At 39.2% G+C, this 13633-nt stretch overlaps 1 protein-coding gene and 2 non-coding genes across 4 annotated transcripts; all 3 read left to right on the top strand.

Annotated features, from left to right (window-relative positions):
• Nucleotides 1-636: 636 nt before the first annotated feature.
• Nucleotides 637-9896, top strand: LOC107804862 (eukaryotic translation initiation factor). 2 transcript variants are annotated; one of them, XM_016628797.2, is made up of 8 exons: nucleotides 637-1092; nucleotides 4017-4085; nucleotides 4358-4459; nucleotides 4722-4946; nucleotides 5695-5792; nucleotides 7611-7698; nucleotides 7797-8147; nucleotides 8257-9896. In XM_016628797.2, exons 1-8 carry the CDS (start codon nucleotides 952-954, stop codon nucleotides 9511-9513), a joined length of 2331 nt encoding a protein of 776 aa, XP_016484283.1. In that variant the 5' UTR covers nucleotides 637-951; the 3' UTR covers nucleotides 9514-9896. The 2 variants fall into 2 exon arrangements, with proteins under 2 accessions (XP_016484283.1, XP_016484284.1); XM_016628798.2 differs by having other exon boundaries at nucleotides 698-1092; nucleotides 4728-4946.
• On the top strand, nucleotides 2988-3093 carry LOC142175611 (small nucleolar RNA snoR103). Its single transcript, XR_012704714.1, has one exon. It is a non-coding gene; the product is annotated as a small nucleolar RNA snoR103 (small nucleolar RNA).
• LOC142175612 (small nucleolar RNA snoR103) lies at nucleotides 3619-3724 on the top strand. Its single transcript, XR_012704715.1, has one exon. It is a non-coding gene; the product is annotated as a small nucleolar RNA snoR103 (small nucleolar RNA).
• Nucleotides 9897-13633: the final 3737 nt, after the last annotated feature.

Here is a 13633-nt window from a genome sequence, read left to right as displayed (position 1 = left end):
ATAAAAACGTTCTAAGCTCGCATGACTATTGACAAGATTTTATCCAAAACCAGCAAATATCAACCCATAGAGAGAAAAAAAGTACATAAAGGAATAAATTTTATTATTAAAAATATCTTGTTACTTGTTTAGAGCTAATTACTGAAGTTAGAGAATACAACACAGACTAATCCAAAATATGCAATTCAATACACGAGAAGGAAGAACCACCCAAAAATCGTAAAGTATTACGTTAAGGTGCTTGGCATCCTAGAGAATAGACAAAATCTGCAACCTACCTTGTTCCTTCATTTTTCTAAAGAAGTATATGTGCTCTACTGCGAGCCTCAACATGCATATCAAAGAAAACTATTATGTTATAATCAATAATATGTGTATTTTGTAACTTATTGTATATTTCGATACGGTGTCAGTATTATTTTTCTAAATACCAAATATCATACCTAATATCCATTTTTTTAAAAACGTAAACCAAATATCATATCAAATACCAAAAATTTTGATTTCGGTACCATAATTCGATATTTACCCATGCACATGAGTATTGTATAATGCAATTATTGTAAATATCTCACTTACTATATGTATGACAAATAAAACGGTCTAATAAAAATCATAATACCCAAAGTACCCACCGATCAAATCTTGTAATACCAAACATATCCCAAAAGGGTTTTTTCTTCTTCTCTCTTTTCACAAACGCCTCTCTTTCCCTTCCCCACTCCTCTTCCTCAGTAGAGAGAGGAACAAAACCAATCTCTCTCTCTCTCTCTCTCTAAAAAATTCACTTTCTCTCTCCCCAAATCTAATCTTTATATCTCTCTATCTTCATTTAGATAGATAGATACACATACATCTGTATCTATCACTATTTGTCGATTCGTTTTCTTTCAGATTTGCTAGTTTTTGTTTTTGTGTGTTCGAATTAATCGGACGGTGGAGAATTGAGGTATGCAGGCTGATCAGACGGTGATAAGTTTGAGACCAGGTGGCGGTGGTGGTAACAGAAGCAGAGTGCTTGTGGGCTCTCGCTTTGAAACCTCATCTATTACTAATTCTGATCTTCTTCGACCACATGTTGGTTCTTTCAAGGTTGAATCTTTTTTCTATTTTTCAGATCTATGGATCTTTTTGCTTTGTGGGTTTGCTTTTTCTTGGTTTTACTTAGCTGTTTTTATTTGTTTTTTGATGTGTTGATTTGCCTTTTATTTTTATTTTGTTAGGAAAATCTTGTCTTTTTCAATGAAGCTTGTGATTTTGCTTTGTGGGTCTGCTTTTTCTATGGTTTCTTTAGCTTTTTAATTTGCTTATTGAATGTGATTTACCTTTTATTGTTGTTTGGCTATTTCCCATGTAAAAAATCAAATCTTTTCCTATTTAGCTTGTGATTTTAAGAGAAATTATTGAGTGTTGGAATGAAATGAGCCTGAATATTGTGGAATAAATACTGTAGATTCATATATCCGACCCCAACTAGTTTAGGATTGAAGCATAGTTGATTGATTGATTGAAATTAGTTTTTTTTTTCACTATGGATGTGCTTTTTCTTAGTATTTTATATTAACTTTTTTGTTTGTTTGTTCAATGTGGTTACTTACCTTTTTTTGCTATTTTGTTATTTCCCTAGTGAAACAACAACAACATCAACCCATTATAATCCCACTAGTATGTTAGTGTGTACGTAGACCTTACCCCTACCCTGGGTAGAGAGGCTGTTTCCGATTGATCCCCGACTTACTCCCTCCAAGAACTCTCCACCTTGCTCTTGGGTGACTCGAACTCACAACCTCTTGGTTGGAAATGGAGGATGCTCACAACTAGAGCAGCTCTTGGGTGACTCGAACTCACAACCTCTTGGTTGGATGTGGAGGGTGCTCACCACTAGATCAACCCACTCTTGTCTATTTTCCTGGTGAAAAATGTAATCTTTTACTATGTAGCTTGTGATTTTGCTTCAACCCCTAATTATTGAGCGTTGGAATGAAATGGGCCTAAACAGCCTCTCAAAACCCTCATTAGGTAGAGGTAAGGTATGTGTACACTTTACCCTCTCCAGACCTTGCTTGTGGGATTTCACTGACCTTGTTGTTGTTGGAATGAAATGGGCCTGAATAGGGTGGACAAAGTATGGAGGATTCATATAGCCATCCCCAATTAGTTCAGGATTGAAGCATAGTTGAGCAATTTGTTGATTGATATTAGGATGTCTTTTTTACTTTTGGGTATGTTTTTTCTTGATATTTTCTACCTTTTTTATTTTCTTACTGAATGTGTTTTATTGCTGTTATGTTATTTCCCATGTGAATTTTTTTTATCTTTTCCTACGTAGCCTGTGATTCTGCATTAGATAGAGAACCCTTAATTTGTTTGAGTAGACAAATTATTGAGTGTTGGAATGAAATGTGCCTGAACATTGTGGAATAGAAACTTGGGGGATGTGTGTGTGTCATATAGTTGACCCCAGCTAGCTCAGGATTGAGGCATATTTGATTGATTGATTGGGAATGAGAATTATGTATGCATAGCTTTGTTTGCAAAATACAGTCTTTCTTGACAATATTGGTGATATCTGTTGTTTGCTTCCTGTTGAATGCTTTCCCTTAGGTTTGAACTTGAATACATGATGTGACGTATTTCTATATCTCTGATGCATTATCCAATTATATCTGTAAAACTACTTTCTTTTTTTAATGAAAAAACTGAATCATTCTATGTCTTTACGTTATATAAAATTTGTGTGGCATTTTATGCAAGAATCTATGTGTTTGTCGAGTCTATAAGTAAAGTTGCGCATGTTAGTATTGGTACACATGTTGGTGAATTGGATGGTTTTTTAATGAAGTCTGCGTTTTGTGTCGATTAAAGTCTATAAGCAAAAATGAGAATACTTTGAGTGAGAAAGATGACCTTATAGTTATAGCTACAATAGAAGTGTGTGTGTGCGTTCAATTTTACATTCTTTTTAACGTCCTGATTCTTGGCAGCTCACTTTAGTTGTGTATCTGCTGTAAATGTGGACGGAAAGTCATTAGTAGGCTTTAGGTGGGCACTTAAGAGTTATCAGGCTGCTCATAAAGAACCCTACTAACACTGGAAATTTTATTAGCTATTAGCTTTTGCATTGTTAGATGGGAGTATATGGTGATGGTAGAAAGTTTGAAACATTAAGAGAACTGAGTGTTGGAATGAAATGGGCCTGAATAGAGTGGAGTAAATAAAAGGGATTCATATATCTGATTCCAACTAGTTTAGGATTGAAGCATAGTTGATTTATTGATTGAATGAAATTAGGAATTATGTTTGCTTTGTATTGGTACACAAGTTGGTGAATTGGGTGGTTTTCTGATAAAAACAGTGGTTTGTGCTGATCAAAGTCTAAGCAAAACACAGATGCTTTTAATGGTAGACATGCTGGTTGTCTGGGTTGTCTTCTGATAAAGATATCTGGACTGAATTGAAGACTTAGATTTCCTGGACTCGTGTTAGCCTAGTGCTTGACGGAATACATGTAGTATGAACGTGAAAGGTAAGTACATAGTTATAGGTGCGATGGCAGAGTTTTGCGTGCATAATATTTCAATTATACATTCTTGTTAACGTCCGAATTCTTAGCAGCTAACTTTAGTTGTGTATCTGCTGTAAATATGGACGGAGTATCATTAGTAGGCTTTAGGTGGGCACTTAAGAATTATCAGGCCGCCCATAAAGAACCTTACTAACATTGAAAGTCTTATTAGCTATTGGCCATGCAAAAGCTATTCATGCTGTTCATAGGTGCTATTTCACCATTGAGGTTCATCACTTTATATCATGCTCTTCTTTGGAATGTGAATTCATACAGTGGTAGAAAGTTTGAAACATTAAGAGAACTGAAGACTAAGCAAAGTGGGCCCTTTTGTCTGTTGAATAGTGTTGGTAGTTCAAAATGCTTTATTTTTTTTTTTTGCTTGAAATTTATTTTAAGACATTCCTATTCTCAGGGTTCTGTTTGTCCTAACTCATCTTTATCATTGTAGACTGGAGATCGTTTTGAGAGCCATGAACGCGTTCGGTATACTCGAGATCAGCTCCTGCAACTGAGGGAGGTAATATCTATATTTGAAAAATGTTTAATGATGGTGTTTATTGGTCATTAGTTTTCTGTAAATAGATATGAAAAAAACAAACTGGCTTTTTCTACTAATATATGTATCGATTTTGATGCAATGACTGTTATCAAGAATTGAGTCTTTTTCCATCTTTTAGATCCTCTCCCGTTTCCAGCTTCCCAAAAAGAAAAGAAATAAAGGAAGATATCATGGTGGATATATCATGATTTATATGCTTGTCCTTGATTGTGGTAATAATTGTCTTCTAGGTGGTTACCCAACAGTTACCTGAGGTTATTCAACAAATCAAACAAGAAGTTGAAGCCGAACTGTTTGGTGAAGATGCCTCTCGAGGTCGTGTGGATAGCAATGTGAGTTTCTGCTGGACTTGATATTAGACTCAATATAAAAAAAGTTCTATTTTCCCTCTTTTGATTATTATGCAGGAATTTCTTCCTTCCTCACCGCAAAAAAAGGGGGAAAAGGAATATTTGGTGCTTATAGTGATTTTGCAAGCTAAAGAACAGCTCCGATTCATTATATTTCTCTAGCACTTGTGTATTTTCTATTTCACTTTCTTGCGGTGTTCACTTTCTGTTGCCTGATTGTCCAATGTAATTTATCACTCCGTAGGTGCAGGTTCAGTCTCAGGGTCGTTATTCCGAACCAGACAATCGTGACTGGCGTAATAGGTCAACACAATCTGCCCCCATAGAAGAAAGGCCATGGGAAGCACTTCGAGAAAACAGGGAATTTGGTGGCCGATTTGACTCTAGACAGCAAGAAGCAAGCCAGTATAATCGGCAAGAGCAGCTCAGCTCACAGTTTGGAAGAGCTCAAATATCTGCCAATCAAGGGGTAATTCATTTCCTCACGATAGGTTTTCTGAAATTGCGCATATTGGAGAATGCTATTACTGGTTTAAAGAACTTCTGTTTATGTATTCCTGCTTTCGCTGCCAAAGGCAAGTTCAGTTTTCCGTGCTTCCTAAAAGCCTTCGGCAGTGAAAGAAAAGACATCCTAATGAAGAATAATATATTCCCTCCGTCCCAATTTATGTGTCACTCTTTCCTTTGTAGTCAATCGCAAAAAGAATGTCATATTTACTTATTTTGAAATAATTTATCTTTAGAATTCCTACTTTACCCATAATGAATCGACACAAATATCTATGGTTCATTTTAGACCGCAAGTTTCAAAAGACTTCCTTTTTTATTAAATTCCGTACCGAGTCAAACACCGCCACTTAAATTGGGACAGAGAGAGTACTTGATTATCACATCCCTTGCTCATGTTTGGCTGGGAACTTCCTTATTGAACATGGACTGCTTTGCACTTTGTTACATGTAATAAATAGGTGTACTAGTACATAGTTGTATTTTCTCATTGACATAATTGGAACATCAATTAGAATTAACCTAAGAGATACTGTATCTCTTTTTCCCTTACATAATGTCTTTCTCTCTGCTGTTTTGGTTGTTAAGCTTATTCCTTGCAATTGTTTCTTCAATGGTCTTTTCAAAGTTCAAAACAACACGACTTCGCCTGATGGTGAACTATCTATTTACATCTGATCTCTGAAATCCTTCATTTGGTTTTGCACCAGGGAGGTCCTGCTCCTACACTGATCAAAGCGGATGTGCCATGGTCAGTCCGAAGGGGCACACTTTCTGACAAAGATCGTGTGTTGAAAACAGTCAAGGGGTAATCTTTCTTGAAGCTCTTACTAATGCTCTTAACAATGTTCCATGTTGTAATTTGTCTCTATTTTTCTGCCTCATCTTTTTTGAGAATGGTAACAATTTTCATATAACAGGGCACTAAGGTTGTGCCAAAGCCAAATTTACAGGAGAGGAAGTGGAAAGAAAGGAGGAAAAAAACATATATCCTATACAACTTACAAGGATTCTAAAATCTCTAGGATAGATTCAGTATTGACTGTAAATTCCTCTTTACACCAAAAATAAAATTACAAAAGGGCATTCATCTTGATCTTCTGAATTGGGCTGCCTGTACCCTCAAAACATCTTAGATTTCTTTCTGTCCAGATAGTCCACCAAATGCATGGTTGTATCATCTTCCATCTGCTTTTCTGTCTGGGAAGACCACCTCCTGTGTTCCAGCATTTAAGCAAATCCAAGGAGCTTTTTGGCATTGCCCAGGAGAGACCCCTCATACACAAAAAAATATTCCAGATTTGTGAGGTAACCTCACAATGTAAAAATAGATGGCAGTTGGTCTCAGCCTTCCTGCCACATAGATGGCATCTAGAACACAAAGGAAAGCCTCTCTTCATCAGATTTTCTTCAGTTAAACAAGCCTCTTTTATCAATAACCACGTGAAACATGCCACTTTGTATGGGATTTTGACTTTCCATGTGTTTCCATGGCCACAGTTCTAGCTGAATGGGAGCTTTGTTGAGAGTCCCATAGGTAGCTTTGACTGTGAAGATTCCATGACTGTTGCCCTGCCTCCATAATCTGACTTCCCTTTGTTCTGTGCCCTTGAACTGTCCAAGCACCTCATAGAAATTAATAATTCTCATAATTTCCCAATCATTAAAAAATCTTCTAAAAGTTCGGTTCCATCCTTGATGAGTCCAAACTTCTCCAATTTTACATCCATGTTGTTGACTTAGGATATAAATATCTGGAAAAAGAATCTTTAAAGCTCCCTGACCCAACCAATTATCCTCCCAAAATAAGATCTTCATACCATTTCCGCCCCATCTTGACAGTAGGGAAACTGTGTTTTGCTCTTCTTTTTGACCTTTTCTCAGATATCATTGCCACTTAGACCACATTATCAAATGTGTATAAACCGTCACTATCGATAACTACTTTTATTTAATAAAATAAGGTTGGATATTACTTACCCGAAAAAAAGGTTGCGATATTGCTTCGGTCGTAATGTTAGTATTCATAACGTTCTTGGTTTCAGATGTTGATCATAGTATTGTGAATTCTGTTAACAACATACCCATTATATTCCCATATTTGGGGTTTGGGGAGGGTAGTGTGTACGCATACCTTACCCCCCCTACCTAGTGACGGTAGAGGTTGTTTTCATTAGACTCTCGGCTCAGAAAAGTAGGGAGGAGAAGGAGAAGGAGAAAGAGAAGAAGAAGCAGAGGGAGAGAAAGAAGAAGAAAAAGAAAGAAAGATAGGGTAGAAACGGGGGGCGGGCAATAACTGAAACAAACCAAACAACATGATGTAAAATAAATCTGAGAGATAGGAAAGTACATGCGTGCTACTAGTACTACTGGTAAGAAAGGGGAAAATTCTCAACTATCTGCTAACCTTCTACCCTAATTCTCAACCTCTACACCCTCCTATCTAGGGTCATGTCCTCAGTGATCTGAGGCCGAGGCCGCACCATGTCCTGCCTAATCACTTCTCCCCAGTATTTCTTAGGTCTGCCTCGACCTCTTCTCAGTATTGCGAATTCTGTTAAAGGTAAATTTTAGAATATGATTTTTGTGTTCACGATTTGGTGTAACTATTATATTAATCTTGCAGAATACTCAACAAGTTGACCCCGGAGAAATTTGATCTTCTCAAAGGTCAATTAATAGCTTCAGGGATAACAAGTGCCGACATTCTAAAGGTCGTCCTAGCTCTCAGATACATATGCTTCTCTCTATTGTCTCATTTTCTCTCGAATGTCTTGGATAACTGATGTGTATTCTCTTCTCTATATTCCAGGGTGTGATCTCCTTGATATTTGACAAGGCTGTATTGGAACCCACATTTTGCCCTATGTATGCTCAGCTTTGTTCTGATCTCAATGAGAAACTTCCTCCATTTCCTTCTGATGAACCTGGTGGAAAACAAATCACATTTAAGCGAGTTCTTCTGAATAATTGCCAAGAGGCATTTGAAGGTGCTGACCAACTGAGGGAAGAAGTGAGACAAATGAATGCTCCGGAGCAGGAGTCAGAACGCAAAGACAAGGAAAGGTTGGTCAAATTGCGCACTCTTGGAAATATTCGTCTTATTGGGGAGCTTTTGAAGCAAAAGATGGTTCCTGAAAAGATTGTTCATCACATTGTTCAGGTTGTTGATTGCTTTCTATCATAGCTTATTCTTCTTGCTCCTTTCTCTCTTGCATGTCTTCAACGTATCAGTTATGTGGGAAATTGTCTTCCTGATCTCTTATTAACAGGAACTATTAGGACAAGATCCCAAAAGCTGCCCAGAAGAGGAGAACGTTGAAGCGATATGTCAGTTCTTCAACACCATCGGTAAGCAGCTTGATGAGAAGCAAATATCAAGGCACATCAATGATAGTTATTTTAACCGTTTGAAGGAACTATCAACAAACCCTCAGCTGGCATCACGACTGAGGTTTATGGTGCGTGATGTGCTGGATTTACGTGCCAATAACTGGGTCCCTAGGCGAGAAGAGGTGAAAGCCAAAACCATCAATGAGATTCACTCAGAAGCAGAAAAGTCGATGGGGTTGCGTCCTGGTGCTACAGCAAGCATTAGAAATGCTCGTGGCATTCCTCCAGGTGCTCAAGGGAATTTGGGCGCTGGCGGCTTTCGACCCGGCACTGGTGGTATGATGCCAGGAATGCCAGGTGTAAGGAAGATGCCCGGGATGCCAGGAATGGATAACGACAACTGGGAGGTTCAAAGGTCACGGTCGATGCCAAGAGCTGTTCAGCCACCATTGATCGGTAAATCGCCCTCCTTGAACACAAGACAGCTGCCTCAGGGTAGTGGTGGTGTCATTAGTGGCCGGAGTAGCGCCCTCTTGCAAGGCAGTGGTGGACCTCCCCTTTGGCCATCGGGCTATGTCTCCGCGATGGAGCCTGTATCGCAAGTTCCTGGACCAATTAGGCCATCTCCTACTGTTACTATTTCCCCTGTTGCCGAGAAACCTCAGGCTGCAGTTGCAAGGTCAAATCCTGAAGATCTGAAGAGAAAGACAGTTTCTCTTTTAGAGGAATATTTTAATGTTAGGCTTTTGGATGAAGCATTGCAGTGCATTGAGGAACTCAAATCCCCTGGCTACTATCCCGAGGTTGTCAAAGAAACCATATCGCTTGGACTGGACAAAAGCCCGCCACGTGTCGAACCAGTTACACAACTTCTTGAATACTTGTTTGCTAAGAAGGTTTTTACTGCTATGGACTTGGCCACTGGATGCGTGAACTTTGCTTCTCTGTTGGATGATCTTGCAATGGATTTACCAAAAGCACCAGCAAATTTCGGGGAGATAGTTGCAAAGCTAGTTTTGACAGGGGCGATAGACTTCAAGTTGGTGCATGAGATCCTGAAGAAGGTAACAGATGATCTATACCAGAAGGACTTGTTTGTAGCCATCACCAGAGTTATTACCTCTAGCCCTAAGGGTCAAGGAGTATTAGATTCACAGGCACCTGATATTGAAGTCTGCAAAAATCTGCTCCAGTAAAGCTCAACTCTTTGCTTGGAGGAGTGATGTAACCGCGCAGATGGAATATGCTCAAACTCACTTTTCCTCGCAATGGCCTTTCCGTTTATGCCAGTGAAGTAGAGCAACTATATTGCAGTTTTCATCACTGTAACGATGAAGAACAGGTGATTTTTAAGTGAGTTGTATACTTTTCCAAGGTGTGTTCATTAGTCGACAAAAGACAGTTTTGCAACATGGTAAATTATATGCCATATTTGCGTGAGGCGATGGGGCTACTTTAACGGGCCCAGCTGTTTTGTATTCCATTAGTTTCTTATTTATTTTCCCCCCTGGACTTGTTAAATTAAGTTTTGTCAAAAACTTGTGAGTTCATAAATGCAACTGTTCCAATATTTACACCATTCTGAGGTAGAAGTTGAAAACAGAAGTTTGTCTCATTTGATAGGTTTATTTGCAATTTGGTGGTATTTGGATCTGCAGATTTCTTCTCTGTTATATTGCTTTTGTATTTTTTCTCTGATGGTAGCTTGTTAATAATGTATTGTACATCAAATCAGTGTTTTAAAGTGATTCCTAGTTAACAAATTTTCTAACATGTTTTGCTTTGCTTTGTTGCCATATTGATAGTATCCTCTTTCTAGTTGTCTTTGGAATGAGACTTTACATTATTGTCTGGTTATAAGTTCTGAGTTTCAGCTGTTGCAAAATGGACGTAATTAAGGAATTAGTACTTGATGTTAAAGTATTCCAATATGCTAATCGAGCTCATGGTAAGAGCGCAACGTGTGATGAGTGTGACATGCGTGTGATGAGCTTGACGCATGTCACGATTTTGAACTCTTTAAAGGACCAAAACATGATATTTAAGAGGAAAAGAGTAGGGGATTGGCTCATTATTCATCAGGTTTTTGTGCTATGCGTTAATTAGCCCTTCGAAATTTCTTGGTTATCCAAAAAAAAGAAAAAAAACACAAGATGCGCATTTTATTATTGACGAATAGTTTGTGTAATACGTTGAAGAACTTGTCTTAAGCTTTTGGTTAAGGCTGCGAAATTAATTAGAAGTTAGAGCTCTAGAATTTCTAACCCTTTTTAACAACGAATATCTTGAACTTAGATTTTTGCCAAGGAGGTTCCGAGTTCATGCAGATTGCATGGACTATATATAGCACACAAAAATTCGGATATCATCCTGAATTCCTGTTTTATGATCCTAAAATGCCAAAAAATGTGGAACAAGGATTGCGAAGCGATAAGTATTGTTCATTAGGCCGTTTATGATGGCCCGTAAAATTTTAGGCGATTCAGAGTCGGTCACTCGAGTTCATGCAGATGGCGTGGACTATAATAGCACACGAAAAATCGGAAATCGTCCTTAATTCATGTTTTATGGCCTTAAAACACCATAAAACGAGGAACAGTCATGGCAAAGCAATGACGATTCTTCATTAGGCCGTTTCTGATGGGCCAATAAAATTTTAGGGGATTCGGAGCCGGTCGCTCGAGTTCATGCAGATGACGTGAACTATAGCATACGAAAAATTGGAAATCATGTTGCATTCCTGTTTCATGGCCCTAGAACGCCAGAAAATGAGGAACGTTCATGGCGAAGCCATGACTATTGTTCATTAGGTCATTTCTGATGGCCCCACAAAATTTTAGGCGATTCGGAGCCGGTCACTCGAGTTCATGCAGATGCCGTGGACTATAGCATACGAAAAATCGAAAATCGTCCTTAATTCCTGTTTTATGACCCTAAAATGTTATAAAATAAGGAACAGTCATGGCGAATCAATGACTATTGTTCATTAGGTCGTTTCTGATGGGCCCGTAAAATTTTAAGCGATTTAGAGCCCGTTGCCCGAGTTCAAGCAAATGGTGTGGACTATAGCACACGAAAATCTAGGAAACGGGTAACCGTTCGTCGTTTTTGGCATTTTAGGACATAAAGCTGGAATTCTGCTCGATTTTCATATTTTTGTGTGCTATAACCCTCGCCATCTACATGCATCCGGGCGACCGGACCCGAATCGCCTAAAATTTTGCCGGCCCATAAAAAACGACCTAAGGAACAATAGACATTGCTTCGCCATGATCGTTTTTCGTTTTTTGGCGTTTTAGGGCCATGAAACTGTAATTCCGCATGATTCCAAGATTTTCCAGTGCTATAGTCACGCCATTTGCATGCACCCCGGCGACCGGACCCGAATCACCTAAAGTTTCGCAGGCCCACCAAAAACGAATTAAGAAACAATAAGCATCGCTTCGCCATGACCATTCCTCATTTTTTGGTATTTTTGCGCCATAAAACTAGAATTCTGCCCAATTCCATAATTTTTGTGTGCTATAACCCACGCCATCTGCGTGCACCGGGGCGGCAGGATGCGAATCGCCTACAATTTTGTCGGCCCATAAAAAACGACCTAAGGAACAACAGACATCATTTTGCCATGGCCGTTCCTCGTTTTTGGCATTTTAGGGCCATAAAATAGGAGTTTCGCTAGATTCTTAGATTTTCGTATGCTATACACCACGCCATCGACATGCATCTGAGCGACCGGACCCGAATCGCCTAAAAGTTTGCCTGCCCATAAAAAACAACCTAAGGAACAATAGTCATCGCTTCACCAGGATCGTTCCTCTTTTTTTTTTTTTTTTTGTGTGTGTTTTAGGGCCATAAAACTAGAATTTCGTTCAATTCCTAAATTTTCGTGTGCTATACACGCCATTTGCATGCATCCGGGCGATCGGACCCGAATCGTCTAAAATTTTAGCTGTCCATAAAAAGCGACCTAAGGAACAATATCCATGGCTTCGCGATGACTATTCCTTGTTTTTTGTCGTATTAGGGCCATAAAACTGGAATTCCACCCAATTCTCATATTTTTATGTGTTATTTCCCGCACCATCTGCATGCATCCGGACGACCATACCTGAATCGCCTAAAATTTTACCGGCCCATAAAAAAAGACCTGAGGAACAATAGCCCTCGCTTCGCCATGACCAATCTTCAATTTTTGGCGTTTTAGGGCCATAAAACTAGAGTTCTGCCCGATTATTAAATTTTTATATGCTATAGCTCACACCATCTACATGCATCCGGGCGACCGGACCCGAATCACCCAAAATTTTGTCGGCCATGAAAAATGACCTAAGAAACAATAGCCATCGTTTCGCGATGACCGTTCCTCATTTTTTGGCCTTTAGGGCCATAAAATTGGAATTCCGCCCGATTCCCAAATTTTTGTATGCTATAGCCCACTCCATCGCATGCATCCGGGCGACCGGATTTGAAGTGCTTAGAATTTTGCCGGCCCATAAAAAATGACCAAAGTAACAATCGTCATTGCTTCGCCATGACCGTTCCTCATTTTTTGGCATTTTAGGACCATAAAATAGGAATTCCGCCCGATTCTCACGTTTTCGTATGTTATAGCCCACGCCATCTGCATGCATCTGGGCGACCGGAACTGAATCGCCTAAAGTTTTACTGGCCCATTAAAAATGACCTAAGGGATAATAGCCACCGCTTCTCCATGACCGTTCCTCGTTGTTTGGCGTTTAGGGCCCTAAAATTAGAATTCCGCCTAATTCCTAAATTTTCGTATGTTATAGTCCTCGCCATCTCATGCATTCGGGCGACCGGACCCGAATCGCCTAAAATTTTGTCGGTCTATCAAAATGACCTAAGGAACAATAACCATTTTTTCGTCGTGAACGTTACTCGATTTTTGGCGTTTTAGGGACATAAAACTGAATTCCGCCCGATTCCCAGAGTTTCGTGTACTATAGTCCAGGCCATCTGCATTCATTCGAGCGACCGGACTTGAATCGCCTAAAATTTTCGTGTGCTATAGTCCACGTCATTTGCATGCATCTAGTCGACCGGACCCATATCGCCTAAAATTTTATCGGCCCATAAAAAACTACCTAAGGAACAGTTTCGCCATGACCGTTCCTCATTTTTTGGCATTTCAGGACCATAAACTAGAATTCCACCCAATTTTTAGATTTTCGTGTTCTATTGCCCACGCCATCTGTATGCATCCGGGTGACCTGACCTGAATCACCTAAAATTTTGCCATCTCATAAAAAATGACCTAACGGACAATAGCCACTGCTTCGCCATGACTGTTCC

Source organism: Nicotiana tabacum, chromosome 21 (assembly GCF_000715075.1).
Source record: "Nicotiana tabacum cultivar K326 chromosome 21, ASM71507v2, whole genome shotgun sequence".
Classification (NCBI taxonomy): Eukaryota; Viridiplantae; Streptophyta; class Magnoliopsida; order Solanales; family Solanaceae; genus Nicotiana; species Nicotiana tabacum.
This window is presented reverse-complemented; position numbering and strand designations above follow the sequence as displayed.

Coding starts and splice junctions, on each gene's coding strand:
- LOC107804862 (XM_016628797.2), top strand. CDS start 952: ATGCAGGCTGATCAGACGGTGATAAGTTTGAGACCAGGTGGCGGTGGT. Junction 5,793..7,610: donor GTGTTGAAAACAGTCAAGGG/GTAATCTTTCTT, acceptor TTAATCTTGCAG/AATACTCAACAAGTTGACCC. Junction 7,699..7,796: donor CAAGTGCCGACATTCTAAAG/GTCGTCCTAGCT, acceptor TCTATATTCCAG/GGTGTGATCTCCTTGATATT.